A 13,711-nucleotide genomic window follows, 5' to 3' on the forward strand; every position below is an offset into this window, starting at 1 on the left:
TGGACTTCCACTGTTACGCTGACGACCCCCAAATCTACATCAGCACAAAATCCACCCAGAACCCACCCCTCAGTCACATTGAAAACTGCATATCTGCAATAAAAACCTGGCTAACCCACAACTTCCTCAAACTCAACAGTGACAAGACAGAAGTCATCCTCATCGGCACCAAATCTACACTCAATAAAACCGGACCCATCACACTCACCATTGAGGACACTACCCTCACCCCTTCCCCCCTGGTTCGCAACCGTGGCTTCATCCTGGACCCCATCCTCTCATTTGATCCCCACGTCAGCTCCATCGTCAAGACCTCCTACTTCCACCTCCGAAACATTGCCAAAATAACCCCCCCCGGCTGCTGAATCCCTAACCCTAGTCCCTAACCCTGCCACCTCCCCCCCCCCCCCCCCCCTGGACATTGCTGTGTTAATTGTTCCCTGTTCGTTAATTGTCCCATATTGTCTGCGACTTTGAGCCCCGGAAAAGCGCTATATAAATACAATGAATTATTATTGTTATTATTACAACAGCTAGAGGGGGCCACACTTGCTGTCTAGATTTAACACAAGCTACCACCCGTGAATCAAAAACTCTGCTGGAGAATCCAACTTTTTAAACTTGCTTTTAATCTTTAACTATTTTAATTGTTGTTTTTACTGACTTTACTGACTGTGCTTTTGTTTTATTTTCTATTTATCTATCTATTTTCTCCTGGGGGACATTCCACTAAAGGTGGATCAGTATAGCGGCGATTGAAATAAATGCGGCGATCAGGCAACTCGAGATTGGAATTCAAGCCTCAGGTGATTCCTCGAACGAGGATCAGCCTTGTGTCATCAGTGTTCACAGAACCCCGGCTTACACATCTTCGATATGGGCGCGTGCACGCAGACATAAAGAGCCCCGAAGAGTCGATCTGTCGAAATGAAGATACTCCACTCTGCAGGGGTACTACATTTGCGCAGCATTCCGAATTATTGATCTTTATGAAGACGGAAAAATAAGATGTAAAATAGTGCAATACTGCCGCAATTAACAAGGCGAGGGAAATGGTTTGGCAAGAAATTGCTGACCGATTAAATGCGTAGGTCATACTAGCCCCAGTTATTGTTATATGTTCATATTTTAATAAATGAATATTTACTACTGTGGTGATATCAGCAGCAGGCTACAAACCTTCATATCGCCACAATGGCCTAGTGGTATCGACCGCTGCCACAGGATTTATTCGTCATTTTATATCGGTGGTTCAAATCTAATCTAAATTCTAAAAAAGTATGTAGGCTATAAAATGATGGTGCAGGCTAATTTACAAGAACTGACACGATTACAATGGTGTTTGAAACCTTTGCATGAAATCTTCGGTTAAATGTAAAAAAATAAATAAATAAAAACTTAGTCAAGTCTCGAACACACAACCTTTGGAACTCAAGCCAGCTGCCTTAAACCACTGCGCCAGCCAGACCGCTGTGATGACAGCAATGCAAGTTGAGACCATTTCCTTTTTTTTTTTTTACACTCTTTTCTTTATTGATCTATCGATCTATCTATCTATCAAGTTATCTATCACACAATCAAACTATCTATCGATCGATCACACTTTCAAATTATCAAATTATCTATCTATCACACAGTCAAACTATCTAATCTATCTATCTCGTGTGAAGTGGGAACTAATATTTCCTAAAAGACACATGAGGAACTGTCGTTCAGGGTTTAGTTTCTGCCTGTGAGCCTTTTTTGACGCGAGTCTTACTATAGCCTGTGTTTTAATTATATCTGACTCAGAAGGAGCTCAACCAAGCAGCGAATTATTTGAGCCACATTGATGGAACCGAACGCAAGCTAACATTATCGAGGCTTAGAACTTTATCGAGCTTCGTGGAATAGCCCCCTGGTCTCTGCAAACAGTTGGTTGAGCACAGCACTGCAATAGGCAAATGTTCCTACCACAGTGTGTTTGTTGAACTGAATCCTCAACTGTGGAACTGCAGACTAAAGGGAGTGGTGATTGTTCAGGTGAGCTGCTGGGTGATTTGTGAATTGATTTCAGCTGTGCAGGCCATGACTGTCATCTCATGTTTCTCCTCTGGGGGGAATGGAGCCAAACCCATGTTGGGATGGCTGAGTTTCTCTAGGGAGGAGAAATTGGGCTCCTTTTCCTTGTTTGTGAAGGAATGGTACTGTATTTGGTTTCTTGTTGAGTTTGCCAAGACAGAGACTGACTGACAGACAAAGGCCAGCATTGCTGACAAGGTATGTTTTAATTAATTAATTAAAATTACACTCTTTATTTCTGATAAATACAGTTTATATATTACCGTAATTAATCTTTATTAAGATAATAATAAAGCATTGAAGTATGCTTCTGCATGGTGTGCAGACTGACACTTGAGTGAAGTTTAATGTATATAAATTAACTGTAAAGATGCTTGATCATTAATACAGAGTGTATACAATGTAGTAAGCTGTGTATATATATATATATATATATATATATGTACTATGCCTTTATTTAAATTGTGGTCAATAACTAAACACAACTTGACAACAAGACAGATAGACATCACAACACAGGCCTCGTTACAGAAACACAGTGTGTCATATCAGGCAACAAAACAACATTTAGTAAACACTGCATAGATAATGTACAGTGCATGCACTTGAATTAGCTCTGCTGCTGTTGCCAAACTGCTGCTCAATCCGCGATATGACAGAGATTAATAAATCATACACCAACATTATATCAACATTATTAGCCTACAATAAATCAGTCAAAATCCAGATTCATAGATTTTTAAATTAAGATTGCTGTAATCGATCTGTTGAATAAATACCAGTGTCGCAACTATAAAACAATTTATTTTGACCCAGCACTTAGTAGGGAAAGGCGCTTATTTGCATCAATGTCAGGTCGGGTCTCTACCTGATTGGGTTTTAGTTGTGGTGCACATCACTGCTGGAACAATCTGCAGAGAACATTTCAGTTGGTTGCTCTTGTGTCGTTAGCTAGTTTAACGTTTTGATTGAGGACCTATGTATGTTGTTCTATGTTGAAACATTTGTTTGTTTTTCTTGATTGTTTTATAATGTTGTAATTCTGTATTTGTATTATGTCTGGTTGTAAACTGAGACCTTGGTCTCAAATGGACACCCTGCTAAAATAAAGGTTAAATTAAATTGGAGACTTATGACTTATATTATTTAAAGTTTTATGGTACATACAAAATGAAAAAATGAATTCTGCATGTACCAATCCCAGATTGTCTCTTCAAGTCTAATGAGACAGAAAAAAAAATCAGAATAAAAGTCTGAAAAAACAGATTTCAGAATAAAAGTCTGAAGAATTTTTTTTCTGAATACAAGTCAGAAAAAAGAAATTTCTAAATAAAAGTCTGAATTTTTTTTCAGACTTTTATTTTGAAAAAAAGATTTCTGACTTTTATTCAGATTTTTCTTTAACTTTAATTCAGTTTTTTTTTTCAGACCGTTTTTTTATTGACCTCACACAGGGCCGGCCAGGGACAGCCATAGGGCCGCATGCGGCCCAGGGGCCGTACAATGCCCAGGTCTGGTCTATGGTGTACACTGTAGGGGCTAGAGGACAGTGTCTAGGGTGTAGGGGTTAGGGGACAGTGTCTAGGGTGTAGGGGCTAGGGGACAGTGTAGGGGCTAGGGGCTAGAGGACAGTGTCTAGGGTGTAGGGGCTAGGGGACAGTGTCTAGGGCAGGGGTGGGCAAACTTTTTGGCTCAGGGGCCACAATGAGTTTTAAAATCTGACAGATGGGCCGGGCTGGGCCAGTAGCAGATGGATGGAGAGTGTTTGTGTGAACCAATATAATTATATAGGTAATAAGTAAAAGCCATTACCTAAAAACTAAAGAAAACCAGTGCATCAAAGAATTCTGTTCCAGAGCTGAGCTGTTTTTTTTTGGGGGGGGGGTTATGTTTTTTTTACAAAGTCTAATCTGGCCTTTATTCTTGAGGTTTATGAATGGCTTACACCTTGTGGTGAACCCTCTGTATTTGCTTGTGTGAAGTCTTCTGTTTATGGTAGACTTGGATAATGCCTACCTCCTGGAGACTGTTTTTCACTTGGTTGGATGTTGTGAAGGGGTTTTTCTTTACCATGTAAAGGATCCTGCGATCATCCACCACTTCCATGGACATCCAGACCTTTTTGTGGTGCCAAGCTCATCAGTGTGTTCTTTTTCCACATAATGTACCAAACCGTTGATTTGGCCACTCCTAATCTTCCACTATCAGAGGGATTTCTTTTGCTTTTGCAGCCTGTTTCACTTGCATTGAGAGCTCCGTTGACCACATGTTGTGCATTCTCAGCATCAGCTTCCAAATGCAAATGCCACACTTGGAATCAACCCAGACCTTTTACCTGCCTAATTATAATAAATATATATAATAATAAAAAATCTTAAAATAAATAATGAAGGAATAGCCCACACAGGTCCATGAAACAGCTTTTGAGCTTTTGAGTCAATTGTCTAATTACTTTGGGTCCCTTGAAAAAGGAGCTTCAACTATGTTAAAGACCTGTAATTCCTAAACCCATCATCCAATTTGGATGTGAATACCCTCAAATTAAAGTATGCACTTTAAGCGCATATTTGTTACATATCTGTAACTTGAATGTTTTGGTAAACTAAAATAACCCTTTTTTTCTTTCACAACAGTAAAAAAAGTATGTCATGACAATACAAGTGTTTGACATGACCGTGAAAGTCAACATGAACACCGAGTCTATAGCCCTGTATCCTCTTGACACAGGTTCATTTCACTGGTGACAGACTGGGGGACTCAGAGGCTGATGGATGCAGACAGGCTTGTTGTAATGCATGGAATGGAGTCTGTGAGACATGGAGATAAACAAGCTACTTGGATGTGGATCAGACCAGGGGGGTATTCCATCAACTTCACAAAAGGAAAATCCAGTTTTCGTTAGTTGGGAGACTTACCAAAATAAGCCTGGATTTTTCTTCAGCAACATTGATTGAATTGACCGTCTGCAGTATCTGAGCTTTACCCCATGGCTGTTATACTTTCTGTAACATTTACAATCATTTTCAGTTAACATTGGCATTACAATTCAACTGAAAACAAATCAATGACTTTGCAAAAGGAATTCATCAATACTTTTTATTACAAAGACAATCTTACAAAGTTATATTATTTTTTTAAAGTGCCGATTGGCCATGAGACAATGAGTTACAGCATTTCAGCTCTCCCAAGGGGCAAACAACTGCATTAAAACACGATAAACCGATACAAAAGTTAATGCAAGATTTACTTGACAAAAGGCAAACAGTTCTGTGGTGAGACAGAACAGTGGCCAGGAGCTTCATCTCATATGGTAAAGACAGGACCATTAAGGCACATTTGAAGTAAAGTCATTCATTGGCTGAAAAGCCATTACTCGACATTGAACAAATTAACTGGATTTAACCAAGTGCAATGGGAAAGCATTTAATTTTACCTCCATGAAAACAAAATCCCCTTAATTACACCCAACCCTCCCTGAGACAAATGGACAGTCCTAGACCACAGACCAGTCCAATCAGACAAAGCAGCTTCTGGACCATGGCTCAATAGTGGCTGTTGGACAGGAAGGACTGGAACATGTGTAGGGCGGGACCTGGAGCCCACTGTGGCACCATGTGACCTGCGCCCTGAAACAGCACATTGCTGGGATTAGAACACTCATTTCATCCTGATCAAACATGCAGTGTTGCCAACTCCTCTGTAATGGAAGTAGCTGTTGACTCTCCCAAAAGTAGCTAGATGACAATCAACTAATTTGCATAATGTGCAATTCTGAAATGCTAAATTAATTTTAAAAAGGCTGAGCAAGTTTATAAACTAACTATTTACAAACTTTTTTTTGTTGCTATAAGTTTTGACTGAGCCATTATGGTTAATGAGCTGAGCTATGATAGCTAGCTAAGCTGTCTGAGAGGGTGCAATTGACTGACAGAGTGAACTGTTTGAGGGATTTTTGAGTGTGAAACGGTCACAATGCCGCCTGTCCACTGCATTTGTTGAGGGAGAGAGGAGACAGCAATCCTTGCTGTTGGTTAACCTTGCGTCACCGGGGCGACTGTAGGCCTACTCGTCTCTCGTGAGCTCGGTTGTAACGTTAATCGCGGAACACAGGATATGTTAGATGCTTTACAGTAATTCCCCAAATGACCAGAAAAAGTAGCTAGATATGTCGCTGGTCGCTTTTGACTAATTACCGTATTTTCCAGACTATAAGTCGCACTTTTTTTCATAGTTTGGCTGGTCCTGCGACTTATAGTCAGGTGCGACTTGTATATCTATATATATATATATAATTTCATACTGACTGACATGAACCAAGGAGTAAACATTACCGTCTACAGCCGACAGAGGGCGCTCTGGGCCGCTCTGGGCTTGTGACAACTATATGCTGCTGCTATACCCCTGAAGAAGTGATCTAAAACATTAGCTTGTTGAAGCTAAGCAAACGGTAGCTTGGTGAACTTGCTTACTGGTAACTTGCTTGTTATGTTCATTTAGCCTATTCAGCCTCCCAGGTATGTTCTTTATGCTATTGTGTTGCTGAATAACTGTTAATGTGTTATGTTAACATACCGGACTTCTATTCAGCCTGTTGTTCTGTGTGGTATTGTGTAGTTGAATAAACTTGCCTTTCCAGATTAAATGTCTGTTCTTGGTCTTGGATTTTGTGAAATATATTTCTAAATAAATGCGACTTATAGTCCGGAAAATACGGTAAGTCACCAAGGGGGTCTGGAAAGTTGCCAGATATAGCGACAAAGTCGCCAAGTTGGCAACACTGCAAACATGTCCCATTATATGGAGACTTACCAGATCAGTGATCCATCCCCAAAGTGAGAAAGCTGTTCAAGGCGATGAGATCAGATCTCTGCCTTGCTGAACCATCAGGCTGCTGCAGTGATGCACTACTGATATTCTAACTCATTTCACAGGCAGACACTACTTACTTTCACAGTCAGGAAGGTGATGTTGCCAAACTGCTGGTAGAAGCCTGCGATCTGGTCGTCATACAGCCAGCTCTGGTACTTGGTGGTTGCCTTGGAGCAAGGAAGAGTTTTAATATGAACAAGCTCAATTTCACTGAGGTGTGACTTCACTGTGGGCCCCGCTGACTCCCACTCAAGTCACCCACCACACACCTTCTGTTTGAGCTGCTCCACGAACCACTGGTCTCCCAGGAAGTTACAGGCCATGTCGGTGTCTCCGTTGTAGACCAGGGCACGGACCCCCAGAGCCAGGAGCTTCAGATACACGTCCTTTACTGTCGGGTAGATGTTGGTGTACTGTGCCCCAACCACATCACTATAGGGAGAGAGAGAGAGAGAGAGAGAGAGAGAGGATAAAATACTCCACATGCTATGCAGAGGATGTTTAGTGGCCTACTGTTTAAAGGTTGTTAACACCACTTCAAAAGTAGTTTCATTAGTAAAAAAAACTGACAGGCCAGCCCATGATGTACAGCAGCGTGTGGGATTAGATTAATTAGATTAGTGGGGAAATTCATTTTCACACCACTGTACAGTATACATACAACACTGTATAACACAGACAGTACTACACGACAGATACACAAGTACAAGTACACACACTGGCCGCGGGGTATCAGGCTTTTGCCAAGGCGAGCCCTATTGCACCTTAGTGTTCTGTACCTACGCCTGGATGGCAGTAGGGCGAGGTACAGATTGAGTGGGTGGGTGATGTCCTGTTCTATTGTGGTTGCGATGCATGAGATGGCCCTGTTGTTTAGTGCTGTGAGGTTGGGTGTGGGGAGTCCAATTATCCTGGCAGCAGTGTTGGTGATGCGTGTGAGTTTGGCCCGGTTGATGACTGTGAGCATGTTGATATGATGCGTCATATTGGTAGTACATTACGTATGTGGGTGGGTTGAACATACAGGTACATTCCATGTTGTTAGGGAGTGTGTGGTTAGTGTAGTTCACCTGCAGATGTCCCATGATGGCAGTGTGTCAGGGATGTGGAGAGCTTTTCTCACATCCCCCCTGTTGAGCCAGTTACCCTGGGCAGTGCTGTTGATGCAGGGAGGCACTTCACCCACAGAGGGCGGACCACTCAGGCCAGACGCCAAATTCAGCAACTAGCGAAACACACACCATGTCAACATAGACTTACCCGATATTAGCCTAACCACATGAGCTCAAATATCACTCTGTAGAACCAGAGCAATCTGTCTTAACACTTAGGCCACATCCACACAGAACCGATCTTTTTCGTGTTAAAAAAGTTTTCCATAAACACCGTCGTCTCAAGAAATATGCGCTTCCAAACAAAAACCACTGAAAACGCTGAAACACTGCCACAAATTAAACCAAAAACAGAGAAAAAGAATGGAGCATGCACAAAACTCGTGCGATGAACAATCACACGAAGAAGAACAATGGCGGAAAATACAATTATTTAATATGATAATTAAAAATTGAGGAACATGTTGTAGCTGTTCTCCATTTGTTGTTGACGGTGGTAGTAGAGGAGCAGTACATTTTGCTGTAAAAGCCCAATCAAGCTCAATAGCTTCTGCAGCACGAACGCAACAACCATGTAAGGCGCCATTGTTGTTGTTGTTGGCTGGGTTAGCGCATGTGAGTTAAAGGAGAGGTGGGGCTATGGCATCATCGGTTCAGGAAAGATGCGTATAGCTGCTTGTAAAGACGGAAACGCAAGGGTGGCGTTTTCAGATTTGTTCACCCTGGGACCCGTTTACAAAACATAGCGTATGCAGGCTCCCAGAACACGGTTCCGTGTGGACGAAACAGCCATACGATAAAAAACTTTGTCTCCGTGTGGGCATGGACTTAATCATCTATGCAAAATTTCTAATTTCAGGACCCTCCTTTCATGACTTTTCCTAGATGTGTGTTCTACCACCCAGTATCCTTACACTTTCAAAATCATATCAGGAAAAGCTAATATAAAGCTATTTTACCGAGTAGGAAGCAGGCTCATTTACGAGCGGTCAACTAGTGGTCGTTGTGTGTAAATAGCAGCTTGAGCATTGTAAAGAGGGGGACCCCCGAGGCAGCTCTTTTAGTAGGTTCTAGTGTTAACCTAAGATGATATTGATCAGCTGCACTACTACAATTCACCACAGGGGACTCTTACCCCAGAGGTCACCCACTGTTTCCTGTAGTCCCTGTAGAGGTGCCTCATGGTCCTCTCATAGCCTTTATGGGATCCGATTCCACCCGCACAATCCAAGTAAAGTGCATACTCATTAAGTCCAGACTCGTACACTATACCAAAGGCCTGCCCCAACTAGGAAGGAAATGTGTGGAAAAAAGGGAAGTACAAAATCAAGACACTGCAGTGTTTTGTTCACTGTGCATAACATTTTAGGCAATTAACGTATTGTAAAAGGCCAACACTTCTAATCCTTTGATTTAAACAGAGTGTTTAAATCACATTAAGTGAATAAGACAAATCCATGCATGAGATTGTAAAAAGGTGTTTGCATGTGTACCGATTCCTTGCAGGAGTCCCTGCTGGCGTTGTAGAAGTTACAGGTTCCCTTATCACAGCAGTTTGTGTTCAGATCTGCCCACAGTCTACAAAAGAGAAGAGTTAGACATGGACACCGACAGATCGAAGTACATCTAAAACACATTAGAAGGCATTGTTATTGATCTTGCCAGACGTGAATCTGTTGCAGGTCTTTTGAGAAATGATTCCCCAGTTATAGGTGTCCATCTGAACATAGAATGACAGTCTGGTCCTGCAGTGGCCCTTGACCGCTCAAGTGTTTCTTACTGTTCTCCGAAGAGACCATGGTAGTAGCCAAAGTAGATCAAAGACTGGTCGTTCAAGGCAAAGCTACTGATGCCATTACCCACTGCAAAGCCCTGGAAAATACACAGAATTTGAAATTCAGCCTTTGAGGAGAAAGTGAGTTGGCATAGTGTGTACACAATGTGTGAAGCATCACTTACCTGGAAGTTGATCTTAGCAGCCCCAGTGGCCACTCGCTGACTAAGCGTCGGGGCGTAGATCCCACCATAACTCTCACCGAAGATGAAGAACTCATTCTGTGTGAAGTTCGGAAACTTGGCAAAGAAACTCTCCAGGGCCAGATAGTTATTATCAGCTACCTAGTAAGAGAGGAAAAACCAGGAAGTGTAAAAACATGACTGAACTCTGGTAGGGAGGAAATGATTACTATTCTACAGGTTCCAGTCAGGTGGAGGATCGGACACCAGCAGGAACTAGTCTCACCTGGTCGTCGTTGGTTTTGTACACCTGGTCGTCAGAATAGGAGTAGCCCACACCGACGGGGGACTCCAGATACAGAAGATTGGCGTTCAGATTCCAGCTGAACTTATTCTCATACAGAGTGGCGCCATCATCTTTCACCTTAGGGAGAAACACACATGGTGGTATGGTCTTATTCAGTGCAACTTAGCCAGTGTCATACAACATAGGGATTACACAGACAGACACCAGTGTGAGCTCACATGAAAGGGGCCGTTCTCGGACAGAAATCCATCCAGCGAGCTGCAGCCAGGACCTCCGTTTAGCCACAGGACCACAGGGTCCTTCATAGGGTTCTTCTGGGATGTCACAAACCTGGGAAAGACAAGTGTCAAGTAGGGATCAGGTGGGGGAGCGCACGCTACTACGACACGTATCACAACTGAAATAAATTATTTCTCACCTTAAATGCAACCGATTTGGCTGATTTTAGCTAGGTCGTCAGTGGAAATTAGAACTGCATGGTGATGGTGCATAGAGTTGAATACATTGTATTTAGATGTAATGACGAGTGTGTGTGTTTTGAGCCAACCTGCTCATAGGAGGAATGAGATCCGACTGCCTATGATTGATTTGCCACTAACATCCTCATCCAAACGGTGATGGAGGTCATGATTGAATTAACTATCGATGATGCTGCATGCTATCTGACTTGCATGATACGTCCTACTTCCTCGTTTGGGAGGCGTCAGTGAAGTCACGAGTTGCAACAATCTGTTGTGTACAGGACAGGTGACCCCAACAAGCAATAACTAGTTTAACCTAACCTGGCTCTCATGCCCATAGGTTTACGGTTCCATGCACCACTTACCAATAATGCAAGAACTTCCCTTTGCTGGCTTCCAGATAGCCAGACCACTGCTGGTAGTTTGGTTTGAACGACATTCCTGGCAGCTCAGTCACTTCGTCTGGGTGATATTGCGCCCATGTGGTAAGACATGAAAAAGCGAGAAAAACCACAACAAGACAACCGCAAGACATACTGGATACTCCGGTGGGTCGCACACACTCTCCTATTTCCGCATGTACGAGCCAACCCACTACTTATAGAGTTAGCGCAAGTCACATGACTACTGCCTCTCATGTCACGTGCTCAGCGTTGTGTCGCGATCGCCCTCTACGTCTCGCTAGAGTCACTGCGACATGTCGATCTGCTGCTGCCACGTAACGGTTTTATTTCTCATCTTCTGCAGACTTCTGCAATCAAGGACCATGAACCGGACTGCACATATGATGAACTCTGAATCATGTAGACAGACGCGAATAGGGCTGAAAATGTCACTGCATCGCTGCCGAGAATTGGGGTCGGACCGTCTGGACATTTTGTTCCAACAACGAACGACGCAACATTGTATCAACTGACAACTTGTGATGTGACCTGGCTGACAGCCCGAAGACCACCGGCCCGAAATACTTACTGCATGGGAGCTGCCTGTGCATTCGATTAGTCGGACGGTGGGTGTTGTAAGACGTGTGTGTGTCTGGTGTCTATCTTTTAGTAAAAAAAAAAAAAAAAAAAGACTATATGCACAGCTAAATCTGTTACCTGGGACATTTATGATATATCTGAGACATTGCATTTGCATGGCCTAGGTGATTCTATAGGCCTACGTGAATGCGTGTTTTTCCTATTTCGTATAACTGATTATAATAATTAAGAGTTCTAAACTGATGATGTGGTGCGAAAGTAGGGTCAAGCTTTTATCTTTTTGTCTGGTTTAATTGTGTGTGTGTGTGTGTGTGTGTGTGTGTGTGTGTGTGTGTGTGTGTGTGTGTGTGTGTGTGTGTGTGTGTGCGTGTGCGTGTGCGTGTGTGTGTGTGTGTGTGTGTGTGTGTGTGTGTGTGTGTGTGTGTGTGTGTGTGTGTGTGTGCGTGTGCACTATTATTAAGCCCTCAAGTCTGTCTGTGACCTGTCGGGTTACGCTATGGTGCAACAGAAGCTCTCTCTCTCTCAAAGGCACCGCTTGTTCTGTGGCTTTGCCTCCTGAGAACTGAGACACAGTGACCACCATCCCCCCCTCCCCCATCTTTTATTATTCATAAATAAACTGGGATTAATAGCAATGCATTTCACTCAGAATCCATAATAACCCTAACAAGCATGCATTCGCAGCACAAGACTTATTCATGAATAACTCTTATTGAATGACTCTTATGAATAGCTTTTATTTTCTTCCCCCAGGTGGTTCTTCTCAGTTGCTATGGTAGCTTCCTGACAGATGTGAAGCGATATGTCTTGTTGGGCTGCTGACTACAGCATTCTACAAACCCTCTAATCGGACCAGTACAGTTACCAGCTGTTTGGAGACCTGTCTGAGGTCACCTGTGAACTGTACTGTGAACAACCACAGGACAGGTGAATTGAGTTCACTATGACTTGTCCATGTGCCCAATTTTCATTATCAAGAATTATAATAATCTCTTTTCCTTTGTCTCTCTTGTCTCCCTTATTTTTTTCTGTGTTTGGAAGACATCCACCTGGAATCTTGAGGAAATGAAGAGCATGATGATGGTGTTTTATGATGACTGACAGGACATGCATTTTTACAAGCAAACATGAAAATAAAGACATGATTGAATCATGAATTACTTAAAAACGATGTTGAATGTGATAATCTGTCTGCTTACTGTATCACTCTACGTTCCATTGGGATATTTGCGATATAAATTAGAGTAGTGTTATAATCAGAGAGATGAGTGATAGGAAATTAAATTATGCAAAAGGTTCTAAGCTTGAAAATCATATTTATTATGTCTGATACTTATTCTGAAGTAACATACCGACAATATAGTGCATATGGTGAGTAAAACATAACTGATTAACAGGTTCGATCTAAATGTGGTTACTCAGCTATACTATGTAAGCTGCTCTCTGGCAACACTGCTGCCATCCTGTGGTGACGGTGGGTAGTTCATCCATGTTGGCTGTTCTCAGGCGTACATATCGACAGTAGAGCACCTTTCAAGAGTCGTGATGAACTAACTTCGGTAAACTGCTACATCGAAATGCAATACATGTTTCAATAGTAAAAAAATAAAAAATCCAGAAAATATCTAAAAGTACAACTTGTTCACAACAGGTTCTATGGTGTAATGGTTAGCACTCTGGACTCTGAATCCAGCGATCCGAGTTCAAATCTCGGTAGGACCTGCTCGAGCTTTTGAACTGCATTGTACATAGCATAGCCCCCATACCAACAACAAACGTGTTGCAGTACACTACGGACTAAAATGTCCTAGTGTTGTTTGGAACTTCCATACTAATACGGTGCAACTAAATATCACTGTTTAATTGCATGTGAATACCCACCAGGAATACATGTCCAGTAGAAAAAACGTCTCCCTGCGCTATGGCTGATCTATGTAAAATAATAATTAATATGAGTAGGTC

The 13,711-nt window shown here is 42.4% G+C and overlaps 1 protein-coding gene across 1 annotated transcript; it reads right to left on the minus strand.

The window, feature by feature from the left end:
• Nucleotides 1-5,149: 5,149 nt before the first annotated feature.
• On the minus strand, nt 5,150-11,307 carry LOC308168027 (lysosomal protective protein). The gene is made up of 11 exons (XM_080542505.1): nt 11,132-11,307; nt 10,524-10,635; nt 10,285-10,422; nt 10,002-10,160; nt 9,823-9,914; nt 9,536-9,620; nt 9,178-9,330; nt 8,001-8,155; nt 7,200-7,362; nt 7,008-7,097; nt 5,150-5,687 (listed from the first exon to the last, which is right to left on the minus strand). Exons 1-11 carry the CDS (start codon nt 11,299-11,301, stop codon nt 5,604-5,606), a joined length of 1,401 nt encoding a protein of 466 aa, XP_080398631.1. The 5' UTR covers nt 11,302-11,307; the 3' UTR covers nt 5,150-5,603.
• Between the last annotated feature and the right edge of the window lie 2,404 nt (nt 11,308-13,711).

This window comes from Nansenia antarctica, assembly GCF_963989245.1.
Source record: "Nansenia antarctica genome assembly, chromosome: 1".
In the NCBI taxonomy this organism is placed as follows: Eukaryota; Metazoa; Chordata; class Actinopteri; order Argentiniformes; family Microstomatidae; genus Nansenia; species Nansenia antarctica.

What these genes read in the sequence shown, in the direction of transcription:
- LOC308168027 (XM_080542505.1), bottom strand. Translation starts at nt 11,301, where the DNA reads ATGTCTTGCGGTTGTCTTGTTGTGGTTTTTCTCGCTTTTTCATGTCTT. An exon ending in GGGAAGTTCTTGCATTATTG is followed by an intron (nt 10,636 to 11,131) that starts GTAAGTGGTGCA and finishes TGTCTTTCCCAG; the next exon opens with GTTTGTGACATCCCAGAAGA. An exon ending in CCATCATGGGACATCTGCAG is followed by an intron (nt 7,363 to 8,000) that starts GTGAACTACACT and finishes CTCTCCCTATAG; the next exon opens with TGATGTGGTTGGGGCACAGT.